This window comes from Gorilla gorilla, chromosome 14 (genome assembly GCF_029281585.2).
Source record: "Gorilla gorilla gorilla isolate KB3781 chromosome 14, NHGRI_mGorGor1-v2.1_pri, whole genome shotgun sequence".
Classification (NCBI taxonomy): Eukaryota; Metazoa; Chordata; class Mammalia; order Primates; family Hominidae; genus Gorilla; species Gorilla gorilla.
Window position 1 is genome coordinate 50,101,477 of NC_073238.2, and position 13,508 is coordinate 50,114,984.

General features: G+C 40.5%; 1 protein-coding gene across 5 annotated transcripts in view; it reads right to left on the minus strand.

The window, feature by feature from the left end:
* DCLK1 (doublecortin like kinase 1) overlaps nucleotides 1-13,508 on the minus strand; it is a 354,676-nt gene that overhangs the window by 32,378 nt on the left and 308,790 nt on the right. For all 5 annotated transcript variants that reach the window (XM_019039829.4, XM_055360707.2, XM_004054370.4 and 2 more), the window contains 4 exons: nucleotides 9,546-9,679; nucleotides 7,731-7,808; nucleotides 6,938-7,034; nucleotides 4,427-4,507 (listed from right to left, as the gene is read on the minus strand). In XM_019039829.4, the coding sequence (XP_018895374.1) occupies nucleotides 4,427-4,507; nucleotides 6,938-7,034; nucleotides 7,731-7,808; nucleotides 9,546-9,679 (390 nt within the window). The remainder of the gene's footprint in view (nucleotides 1-4,426; nucleotides 4,508-6,937; nucleotides 7,035-7,730; nucleotides 7,809-9,545; nucleotides 9,680-13,508) is intronic.

Here is a 13,508-nt window from a genome sequence, read left to right on the forward strand (position 1 = left end):
TTTGCTTGGCCATTCATTTGTTGTACTTGGAGACGTCAACAAATGCTAAATGCTGATTGTGAAAGCTTACTTTTAACAATTGATTATTTTCAGATGAAGAAAAAATCCGTTTTCTGATTTAGTTACTTCATAAAGATAATTTCAAAAGTTAAGCACTCACTTAATCGAGTCTTTAAAAAGCTTTTATTAAAACCATTTTTTTTCTAGGATGGTAAGTCTGTTTGAATTACAGAAAGGGTATTTTTTTTAGTTTTCGATCTCCTAAATGATTACTTAAATTCTCTCCCTGCTTTTAGAAAATGCCTTTAGGAAATCTGAGAGGAAAAACTGAAATGGACAGCAGAAGTCTAAGGTCCAGAGGGAGCAATGGAACATAATTATCAGCAAAGCGGGACCATGTGTAAAACTGTGCACAAAACCAGGTAGAAGAGGCAGAAAGTTACTGCTGAGACATGTATATATTGCCATAATGAGCAACCTATTTTTTCACTGGTAACAGCCAGAAGCCTTCTTAATTTTGTTTCTTTACCACAGTTGAGTTGGGATATTATTAATATAGGGCCATTTGGTCTGGAATCAGGGGAAGATTCATGTCGTTCCCAACAGCATTCCAGACCCCTCATGTATATAAACAAATTTGCTCACATTTACAAAGTTATCTTCTAGCAAACATGCACATTCTGCTGGAACTGACTGTCAGATATCTTCTTTCCAGTCTTCTCCAGGATTGAGCTCTGGCACCTCCTTCTCTGGGCTCTGGGAAGTCTCCCCACAGAGCAGACTCGGGTAGCTGTTCTCACTACCCTGGAGCTGTCTGGTTGTATCAGACTTTGTTCCTAGAAGGCAGGGCTGGCACACAGTGTCTCTCTGATAAAAATGTATTTAGAAATCTCTACATATAATTTTTCAAAAAAATTACTCAGTTGTGGTGGTGCACACCTGGGGTCCCAGCTACTTGGGAGGCTGAGGTGGGAGGACTGCCTGAGCCCAGGAGGTCGAGGCTGCAGTGAGCCATGATTGAGCCACTGCATTCCAGCCTGGGTGACAGAGTGAGACCCTGTCTCAAAAAAAAAAAAAAAGTAAAATGATTATTTGTCACCTGTGAATATCTTTCCTCTATGGCTCTTCAGGAGCCTTTTAAGGCCACATGTCAAATTCAGATTGTCTAGTTTCTTCTGTGTGGTCACCCTGTCTCAGTTTCTCCAGAGCTAATATGCAATTTGACAATTTATGGATGGTGAGCTTTTATTTTTTTTCTTTGAAATTTAAAGAAAAAATTTATTGAAGATCCGAAAAGCAATTCCTGAAAGATCAACTTTTCCAGAAAACTAGCTACACAATGCATTACGTCTATCATGTTAAAACATGCATTAGACACAAATACAAAAACCATGAAACAAGCCACCATTCTTCAACAATTTGAGCAAAGATAAAATGCCTAAGTAACAACAAGGATGACTTGCAAAGGATGGGCTCTTTAAGCATCATTAAAAACAAGTAGAACAAATGGATGAGTGTGTTCAGTTATATACACTGAATTGAACCTTTGGCACTAGGAATCAGAGCATTTTGTCATACAGTATTAACACGTGGATCAGTCAGAACCAACCACTGCCACCCAGAGAGCCTGCAGCTGGCTTGCGCCTCTTCCTCCCTGCACAGCTAAGAAAAAGGTACCATGACCTGGGTAAGTGAGTTTGGAAAGGTTGCTGACTTGTATTAGCAATCATTACAGTGATGAAAATGTCCATATTGTACCTACCTGTTTACAACATTACCATGTTTTCATGTGTAACAAAGGGTGGGGTAGATGTAATGTGGTGCGTGGGACTTTAAAACACCTGGGCCGAAAGTGAGGATATCTGGCTGCAAATTCTGGCTCAACTGCAAGCTTGGCTACTTTGAGAAAATCACCCTGCATAGCCTTAGTCTCCTCATCTGTAAAATGGGTACAATAATACCCATCCTGCTTATCTTGTAGGCTTGTTATGAGGCTCAAGTAAGATGCTTCCTAATCTTTTCAGCTTCATAGAAAAGGATAACATTTGCTTAGCACCCTGGGGTGAATGCAGATGTTGTTGAGGCTGGAAGTGACCACTCCTGGATACTGGCTGTACAGCCCCCTGTCCCTAGGGCCATGGAGATTACTATTTTTGCATATCTGTACACCAGTTAGAAAACTCTGCTATATGAGAAGCCTTAAAACAAACCTCAGTGCATAGCTCTACATGCTCATTTTCATGTCTATTCTCCTGTTATTTGTATATAACCTCCCAGTGGAGTGTGAAGAATCACATTCAGACATGTAGAATGCTGGAATCTAGACCTATGGCCATCTAGTGGCACAACATGAATGAGATCCCAAGTTCTTGTCCCCCCATATGTAGTCACCTGACACATTGACTGTGCTTTCAATCATGCCTTGACCTCAAGCTTTTGTTGTTTTGGAAAACAAAACAAAACAAATCACTCGACTACTCACCAAGGTGGCAATTCAGAGAAATGGAACATTTTGTGGCCTTCAATGTACAGCCCGATGATTCAGCGCAGTAGGGAGGCTGGTAAAAGTTCTATCAATGAGCTGACAATTTTATGATTGTCCCCCTCTATGACCGCATCCATATAAATATTCAAGCCTATATCTGTCTTCTATTCTGGCAGTAGGAACCATTAGACTTAGTGATGGAGCTTCCCCATCTGTTAGTGGGGATTACCATAGAAACTAGATTACAAAGTTACAATGTTGTTGGGAAGAACACAATAAGTACAAACACAACACAGTTAAGGTATATAAGATGCTTAAAATACTTCTGGCAGACTCTAGAAGTTAAGCATTCTATCAGTATTAACTATAAGCATTATTATTATTACTATTATTTGAGACAGAGTCTTGCTCTGTCACCCAGGCTGGAGTGCAGTGGTGCAATCTCCACTCATTGCAGCCTCCGCCTCCTGGGTTCAAGCGATTCTACTGCCTCAGCCTCCCGAGTAGCTGGGATTACAGGCGCATACCACCATGCCTAGCTATTTTTTTTTTTTTTTAATAGAGACGGGGTTTAGCCATGTTGGCCAGGCTGGCCTCAAACCCCTAACCTCAAGTAATCTGCCCACCTTGGGCTCCCAAAGTACTGGGATTACAGGCGTGAGTCACTGTGCCCAGCCTATTATTATTATTTTTTGAGATGGAGTCTCAATCTCTTGTCCAGATTGGAGTACAGTGGCACAATCTCAGCTCACTGCAGCCTCTGCCTCCCGGGTTCAAGTTATTCTCGTGCCTCAGCCTCCTGAGTAGCTGGGATTACAGGTGCGCACCACCACACCCAGCTAATTTTTGTATTTTTAGTAGAGATGGCGTTTCACCATGTTGACCAGGCTGGTCTCAAACTCCTGGCTTCAAGCGATCTGCCTGCCTCAGCCTCCCAAAGTGCTGGGATTACAGGCGTGAGCCACTGCGCCCAGCCAACTATGAGTATTATTAATCAAAACAAATTTTACCCATCGGTTGTAGAGAAATACAGATTAAAAAATAATGACTGCTCTGGAGAATTCTTTCATAGTTAATGAAATATCATTAGACCCGTGTACTCAAAGAACAGCCACAGAGGCAGCATCAGGGAGATTTTAGAAATGCAGAGCCTCCAATCTACTGTGTTAGAATCTGCGTTTTAACAGGCTCTCCAGGTGATTTGTGAGCACATTCAAGTTTGAGAAGTGCTGAAATGGAGTAGCCCAAGGTTTATGCCGAAACCCTTAGGTCACTCGCACTTTGGGTAGGAATCATGCAAAAAGCAGGACTGACTCAGAAAGTCTGTTATGCCTTCTTGATGATTATTCAGCTGTAATCTGGACCGCAGAAAGCAGGTTGCGGGGTAGAAGATTGAGACCACTGGCACCTCACCAGTTAGAAGGCAGTCTCATCAGAATAAAATGTAATGGATACATCAGATGCCCTCGTGGAACAAGTATAAGATCCTGTAACTGTCCTGGCACATATGAGGGGGAGGAACAAAATGGAACACAACACTTCTTTCTTTTTTTTTTTTAGATGATGTCTCACTCTGTCATTCAGGTTGGAGTGCAGTGGCACGATCTTGGCTTACTACCACCTCTGGTTCCCAGGGTCAAGCAATCCTACCACCTCAGCCTCCTGAGTAGCTGGGACCACAGGCTTGTGCCACTATGCCCAGCTAATTTTTTGTATTTTTTGGTAGAGATGGGGTTTTGCCATGTTGCCCAGGCTGTCCTCGAACTCCTGAGCTCAGGCAATCCACCCACCTCGGCCTCCCAAAGGGCTGAGATTACAGGCGTGAGACACTGTGCCTGGCCCACAACACTTTCAAAAGGAGGCAATAACATTAGAAAATCTGCAACTGATTTTTAAAAGGAATGTTAGGAGAGAACAAAGGAAATGGTGCGAGTCACTTACATTAACCCAGGGATGCTCAAGTACTTGAACCGCAGAAAATCGCTGATCTACATCGACCAACAGCATCATGGTAATGAGCTCCTGTGAAGGGGAAGGTTAGAGTCCATTTATCTGAATTTAAGGTGAAAAGCTGTATGTGTGCAAATGCAAGAGTTCTCTTTTGGTTTCGAAAAGCATTTGTAAAAGCTCTAAATCTTAAATACATCAACTCCACTTACCTGTGGCTATTTATCACCTTCAAAAGTTAAAAATGGTAAGCACTTGGAATTGTAAATACATAGCTTATGGTTGAATAAAAATTAAATTAATATCAGAATCATTTTCATAAAAATGTTTGTAATAGAAATTATACAAGTTAAGGAATTAATATTCCTTTCTTTGTCTAGCATTTTGCATGTTAAAGACAGATTTATTAATTAGTTTAACACAGAAGTCACATTTAAAAAAACACTACTTAAAATTTCACTTTAGCAGCTGAAAGGAAAAATGAAAATTTCCCCCTAATTTCAAGACGGCATACTTAGGTTTCAAAGAAAGGTATGAGGAAAGACATAGAATTGTCAACAGCTGGGTGGCAAGTTAGAATTGATCCTTTAGTAGCTAAAGAATTCTAAAGAAATATGTTACAATTGCTTGAAAAATTTCCAGACAAATCAATACAAAGAAAAATAGAACTATTGAGAGGTAAACAATTTCATCATCCTGAAATTAATGGAACTTCCTCATGAGCTCAAATGGACTTGGACCAGGAATGCTCTACCTGGGTCTTAACGATGAGTACGCTATACAATTGTCCACTCTGGATTAGAAGTTCCCATGTCACAAAATGGTTAGATATGCATTATCCAGCTCCTTACATACACAGGCTTTATAGTACCACTCGGGAAGGGGGTGATTTAATTTCATTGAGGGAGAGAGTTCACTCGGCCTTCTTCATTCAGTTTCTAACTTGGATCAGAACTCGTGAAAGTATCTGCTGTGTGTGATGCCCTTTGCAGGTGCTATGGAGGTATAGGAGATGGTCCTATTTGTCAGTAACTGTGAGCCCTCAGATCATGCAGTGATGGCATGGGGAGCTGGACAGGTTCCTGAAGAGCCCCCAGCCCTGCAGCTGTATCGTCCCATCTCCTTTAGCCTGCGCCTTTCTCTGACACTCCCTTTCTGGCAGCTTCCTGGACAGTTGAAGAAAATGAGAGACTTGCACTCAATATGCAACATTTTCTACACAAAGTGGTCACGTCTAAGGGGTTGGCTTTTAAAGGGAACTCACATTCAGGACATGGCAAAAGCAAAGGCATAAACATTGAGCAATCAAAACATAATTATTTCTCAAGATAATTATTGAGAACATTTTTCTCAAATTTTCAAACATTTAAGTCAGCACTCGGAGACATAAATTTCAAAAAGAGCAATGAAAAGGTTTTCCTTTTTCTCCTCAAGGTCTACAAACATCTCAATGTAAGATTTTTATAGCCTTCTTAGAAGTTGATTTATTATAAATATTATTTAATGTGGTAAAATATACATAAAATTTACCACTTCAACCATTTTCAAGTGCACAGTTCACTGACATTCAGTACATTCACATTGTTGTGCAACCATCACCTTCATCCATGCTAAGGACTGATCTTTTAGTTTCATGGGATAAAAACAATGAATCTTGTGTTTTTCTCCTCCTCTGCCTCTAAATCCTGGCTATTATTTAAGGTTCAACTTAAATCATAGCTTCCCCATAAAGTCTTTCTTGATGATTTCAACCTACGTTGAGGTTGAGTTTTCTTCCCTCTGATTAATTGATGGATTCATTCATATAATTGTTCATTTATTCAATATACATTGAGCACCAGTATACTGGTCATACTTTAGGCAGTGATGGCACAGCAATGGACAAAATAGATAAAAATCCCTGCCTTCACAGAATTTGCATTCTAGTGGAGAGAGTCTGGAAATGAACTATATAAAGAAGACATGCCTACTTATTTATATCTATCTTTTTTTGGGTAGAGAGATAGGTAGGTAGATAGCACACCAGATGGACACACAGGTGTTAAGTGTTCTGGAGAAAAATAAAACAGACAAGTAGGATACAGCAAGCCAGGTAAGGTTTAAGAGATGCAATTGGAACCAGGTTGGTCTGGGAAGGCTTCACTGAGAAATTAAGTCATTAAGTCAAGAGCTGAGAGAGGTGAAACCACAGGCCATATAGAAATCTGAGCTGGGCTCAAGCCTGGCGAGGGTGGGACACAGCAAGAGGCTATAGCAATGTCACTGGAATGGCACCTGAGAGAGATGAAGGCAGCAGATGGAGACGCTTGATAAGTACTTGTTGGGATGTCTGGGAACAGATGACTTGATGACTGTGAAATCTTGGAAAACCTAGCAATTACAACTAAAATGTGTACAGAAATCATACTTATCATGTCATTAGTTTCTTTGCCCGCAATGATTTGGAATAAATAATTCCATTAAGACACATAGAATATAGGGAAGAGGAAGGCACTGGACACCTACCTTTGCAGAATCGGAAACATTATCCCAGTATGGAGAAGGAAAGTCCACCTGCCCCATCAAAATCTGATCAAAAAGCACCTCCTGGTCATCACCACTTCTGTTTAGGTGAACGACAACAAGGAAAAACAGCACTAAGATATCTACTCAGTGTACATCTTTTCAGTCTTAGGCACTGGAGCCCTTCCTTTCCCCCCATAAATGTGTAAAAATGTGTATTTTTAACCGATTGAAAAATGTCAATGTGGATCTGTTTTGGTAAACTAAGAAAGAGTTTTTGGGCCGGGTGCGGCGGCTCACACCTGTATTCCCAGCATTTCGGGAGACTGAGGCAGGTAGATCACTTGAAGTCAGGAGTTCAATACCAGCTTGGCCAACATGGTGAAACCCCCATCTCTACTAAAAATACAAAAAGTAACTGGTGTGGCGGCGCACGCCTGTGATCCCAGCTATTCAGGAAGTTGAGGCAGAAGAACTGCTTGAACTTGGGAGGCAGAGGTTGCAGTGAGCTGAGACTGTGCCACTGCACTCCAGACTGAGCAAAAGAGAGACTCTGTCTCAAAACCAAAAAGAAAAAAAAAAAAGAAAGAATGAGTTTTTAATGATATGGGGAAGAAATATGGAAGGCATATAAATTAGCATGCATGACATAACAGGGAAAAAATAACAGGGATTGCAAGTAAAGTTCTTGTGCTCTTTTCCTGCTGCAGGCTCCTTTGTGCAAGAAGGGCTAATGGATCACTCAGAGAGTAGAGAAATGCTTTGTCGGCGCTGAATAAAAGATTGTTGCCCATACCCACGGAATGGAGGGAAACCACACAGCAGGATATAAGTGATTACACCTGCTGCCCAGATGTCCACCTTGAGGCCGTATCTGGAAAAATAAGGGATGTTAGAGTTAGGAGAGTCAGGCTCGGACAAATTATGCAGCTTGGTAAAATCAATGACTTTCCAACTCCAAGCCAAAAATAAAACCAAACAAAATAACAATCCCAACAGCAAACACTAAACTAAAACCCACCACCTAAACAGAGTTCAAAGAAAAAGTTTAAAAAATAATAATTTAAAAAAAGACCAAGGTGCAGGAATAAAAATCAGAGGAATGCATTGCTGGACTTATTTGTAAATATCAGTAAATGAAGGTTTTCAGCAAAAAGGTTTATTATAGTAATAACAATTCTGAGATAAGGATGGACCCTTGGGATAAACTCCCTCACTTTAGGAATAATAATTATTTCTAGAATGTTTTCCAATTTATAGAGCACTGATATACATGATCATACTTTGTTTTCCTTGCAACTCTGTAGGTTGGACAAGACAAGTATTGCTTATTGTACAGAAGAGAAAACAGGTTCAGACGGGTGAGTAATTTTGCTTAAGATCACACAGTTAGTGTCAGAGCTGGTCCCCAATATGGTCTTCAAGACCCACCACTTCCTCCCAGCAGCAAGCAGAGCATGTCCCAGTAGAAAGTGTGGCTGTGCCCCAGGCCGCCCCATCTGAGGGAGGTCAGACAAGGCTATGGATGTGGGCTCCCACCTCATTCAAATTTGCCAAGTAGCAAAGTCCTCATTCCCTCATATCTCGCCTCAGGAATTTCCCTATTGGGATTCCCTTCTCATCTATTTGGTTTTTCTGCCCTCGTGGTCTATGGTACAAGCAAAAAACAAAACAAAACAAAACCTCAAAAAACTATCTCCAACTGGTCACAGGGGAGAGTGCCACCTAGATTCCCAGCTGTGGACTGAAACTGCTAATGAGAAGAAAAAATAGGGCTGCCTCCCCTCAGTGCCCCACCCTGCTATTCCTTTTGCTTAAGGATGGCACCTCAGAGCCTGCCTATGGCCCTTGGTAAGAAATAGGGCTTCTTACCAAAGGAGTCTTTGACTCAGGCTGACCTGAGTTAAAATCCTGACTCAACCACTAAAACTAATCATGAGCTTGCATGGTATCTAACCCATTAGAGTTTCAATTTATTGAAGTGCAAAATGGGAATCGAACCATCAACTGGAAGAGTAAGAAGTAAAGGAGTTTCAGGCCTGGCATATTGTGGGGCCTTAGTAAGGAATAGGCTACGCCGCCCTTCTCCCCACATTCATCTGATTCTGCACACAGAAACCAGGAAATTCCCAATGGTCCCTGATGCCTAAGGGTGTTTGTACTCCACAGAAAATCAATGGATCCCCAAGAGGTCCCAAATGGGACCTGGACTGGAGGATAAGGGCAGCAGAGAGAAATAACCGCAGAAGACTGTAATCACCGCACACGGCAGTGTCTGTTTCTTTTATCTCCAAATGAGAGTTAATTACCATCGCTGTGTGTTTCTGTTAGTCTGAACATTTTTTACTCTGGGGTTAATAACTTCTGTTCTACCTTTAACAAAGACCAAATGGAAGCCTTAAAATTGCAGTAATTGACAAAACAGATTGGGAAAACAGAGAAAATGGCTCCCACTGTAAATGTTAAAGAATAAAATAAAATTTTAAAAAGAGTGGAAGAAACCTGATAGCTAATTATGTCTGGATAGGGCACAGCAGTACTATTTTTCCTATTCTCGAAGCGGGCTAGTTCTTTTGCAAGCATAGCACCTAAACATAAGAGAAGCATTTACCCAGTCTCCGCAATGATTTCTGGAGCTACGTATGTTGGGGTGCCACAGACTGTGTACAGGGGGCCGTCTACAATGGTGGCCAGTCCAAAGTCACCCAGCTTCAGTGATTTGCTGCCATCTTGGTGCTCATACACCTAAAACAAAGGTAAAAAGCACAATTGTCTGAAAACCAAGAGCTCAAAAGCCCTTTCTTGAAGAAATGAGGAACACTGTGTTTAAATGTAATGTATAGAAGGTAAAAAATAAATTAGGCAATTATGCAAGAATGGATATACATACAAAATAGCTTACTTCCTTTAGATTACTGCAAAACTGGAATCATGGTGAACACGTAGCAAATGGAAATTGATTAAATTATAGTACATTCATACAACGAGAGGTTACATGACCTTAAAATGGAGATACGGGTTTATAGTTATTGAATTATGTTTGGGAAATGAGCAGAGCAGTTTTCAGATTGGTTTTTATAAAATGTCCATTAAAGAAAAAAAAGTACATACAAAAAAAAAAAGAAAAAGTCTGAAAGAACACAGTGCCGATGTATCTGTCTCTTGGTGGTAGGATTACAGGTTTTCTTAATCCTTTTGTTTATCTGTCTTTGATGTTGTCTATAATTAAAACTGATTTGCATAATAAAATGAAGTATAGAAAGTCCCTAGTGCAGTGTCTCCGATTTATGAAAACAATCTCTTTGTTTCAATATATTAAGAAAACTTGCCGGGAGCTGTGGCTCACGCCTGTAATCCCAGCACTTTGGGAGGCCAAGGCAGGTGGATCACCTGAGGTCAGGGGTTCAAGACCAGCCTGGCCAATATGGTGAAACGCTGTCTCTACTAAAAATACAAAAATTAGCTGGGCGTGGTGGCGGGCACCTGTAATCTCAGCTACTCGGGAGGCTGAGGCAAGAGAATCACTTGAACCCGGGAGGTGGAGGTTGCAGTGAGCTGAGATCAAGCCATTGCACTCCAGCCTGGGCAACAAGAGCGAAAATCTGTCTGGAAAAAAAAAAAGAAAGAAACTTTAAAAATGCAATTCTTTAGTAACTAAATACAAAAAAACTATACTTATAGTAAAATACTTTATTTTCAGTGCCTTGTATTTTCAACATGATCTATTTACATTTCTTAATAATTGAAAGAGATATTAACATTTCATTTCACCTGTGGCAATTTGGAAAGATTTATCAGGTGCAGAGTCAGCATCCTGTCCAGGTTTCCCTTATGAAGGCAGTAAAAATCTTCTCTCTTTCACCCAACAAATCAAGAAAAGGATGCACGTGACTGTAGGCAAGTATTTATATTCCTTTAATTCCAGCCACGATCAAAACAAATGGAGCTGCTCTAAAAAGTATCCCAAATAACTTATTTTATTTCAAAGAAAAGATGAAAGGGCGTTCAGAATCCTAATTGAGTCCCCTCTGTTGGAATGAATGAGATTAAGAAAAGAAAACCACAGTAAAAGGCTAGTAATTCCAGCAAGGGCAATCTTCACGAAATGCCTCAAGGAAGCAGCTAAGTTTTCCATGTACATCAAAATACTTGATCCAGCAAGCCGAGGCTTGCATATTCTCCTGTTCTCACTCTGTGATCATCTGTTACTTGCTGCAGTAGTTTGAATCTTTTGCACAGCAAGGCACATCTCCACACATCAGGGGCACCGCTACTGTTCACATGCCACGTCTGCCTTCCTTTGGAAAAAGTAGATTAACTTTGCATTTCACTGCAACATAAAATGCAGATGTTTGGCCAGCTAAGCTGCAATATCAGCAATGATCACTTGGATCCAACAGTTTTGGCAGAAGCAGGCAGTCAGATCCACCTATCTGAGAGACTGCATCTTTTCTGAGCAGAAAATATTCTTTTACATTTTCTCCACACTCATAGCATGGAGTCTTATTCCCAGGAGCTGTTGATCAGGATCAAGTTTGGGCTGCCCTCTGGCAGGTATCTGAAGATTTGTGAGGTCACCTGTGATTGGGTTGTTAGGGCAAAAACAGCCATATGTCCCTCACAGATGTGGCTTTGCCCAGCTGTCATCTGGGACGGACATTTTCTTCCTAACTTAATGAAGCAGCTGTCCAGCCTTGGTCACTTAGAGTTAAGTTAAAAACTTTGAGGCATCACAGCTGCAAAACACAACATCGGCCCCAGCCTAACTGTTCTTAGGCAAAAGAAAATCCTAAGTGGTAGTCTTACCATGTCAGCCATTCTGGTCATCCAAATGACAAGCAAATGTTTTTCATGAAAAGAAATCTGAGATGGAAACATCTAGTAGATGGTCTAGTTGATTTCCGAGGCAGAGCAGAATTGTTTACTTCCTTAATTCCATTTTGTTAACAATAACCTTTCTAAAATGCAAAATAATCTCCTGCTTTGATGTTCTGCTAGGTCCAAACATTCATTCTGTGTGCTTTGTGAGGTGATGCAGATTGTAATTTATTCAATCCCCTTGATGCAGGAATTTTGTAGCTTTTTTCTTAAACACAGTATCTACATCACCTAACTGTACTCAAAAGTTTGACAAAAGCAGATGTTGGTGGATTCAGTCATAAGTCCCATTTTAGTTCTAAATATGACCTTGTAATTCTCCTACATGTAGGAAAAGTTTTCTTTTCGAACGTCTACATTTTAATAGAAATTCCATCTAACATGTAGCCATAGACCAATTCTATTTAATATGAATGAACAATATAGTTCAAAGTTTCAATAACTAAGAAAAAATCACTAAAAATCTTCCTTAAAATAAAGAAAATGAGTACTAATACAAAATGATTATTAAAAGTAATAATAGGTCTACAAAAATGAAAACCAGTGAAATACATAGAACCATAATTGTGATGTTCTTTTTATTCCCTGTACAATGGTCTTTTAATCACTTGCACAGTGCCCCGCCCCGCTTTTTTTTTTTTTTTTTTTTTTGCTTTAAAAACCACATAGTAGGATTTTTGTGAACATAAAGAGGTTCAAGGGATGCTTAGGAGAGAAAATAAGAGCTTAAAGACAAAGGCCAATTCCATGTAATTGAAACCATATCTAGACACAAGTACATTTGAAATGCTGCAAAAAAAATGTTTTTGCAGGTGAATAAATGTCCAGTCCTCTAGTTGGGAATTCTGTTTAACTCACTGTCAGGCAGGGCAGGAAACAAGGTCACTCTGTTTTTTTCTCTGTCAACGCTTTGGGAGGAGGATGGAGAAGAATATACTTCAGTGTTTCTTCTCCAGTGGGAGAGCCCTTCCCTCAGTGGTTTAAGAAGCCCTCTCTCAACGGGGACTCTTCATTAGCACCTGCTGCGGCCTGAGCTACGTGCTCCCTTACCTCTTACTGAGCCAGTTACACAGGGGCATGACTGAGGCCATTTGAAAATGTAATTAAACCTTTGTTAAAAAATCACAGATTGCCAAATACACCCATTTAAAGCCTGCACGCGCGCACACACGCGCACACACACAGCCTCACAAAACCATCTCCAGAAAGTATTATTCCAAATGGCAGCCATAAATCCACTTTGAACTAAATTTTTAATTAAAAGTTAGAAATCAGAAAGGCTTCTAACAAGTTCACATTGAAAATGCCAAATCCTTGGCTTAGACTGCTCTCTGGATTGACTTGTTACTTGGCGTTCCTCCTTATTCTGACCATCTTTCAGAAAGGGCATGAGCAGACTGCAAGCGCAGGCTTGGACAGGCTGGTCCAGCTAGTGGAGCTCTGGTGTAAGAACTTTTTGCCATAACTGTATTTTAAAGCCTCTATAAAATGTGACCCACACGTGAAGTGGGAGTACATTAATTGTCAGTCAAGGAATATTCACAACATGAGGTATGATTTAATGTTCATCCCTGGTCCTTTAAGTACTATAGATGTTCCCCCACATTTTAAACACTGAGGGGCTATTAAAGGGACAGGGATTAGTGCAAATTACCCAGTATGTAGTGCTTTCACTGTTTTAACTAAGCAATAAAAC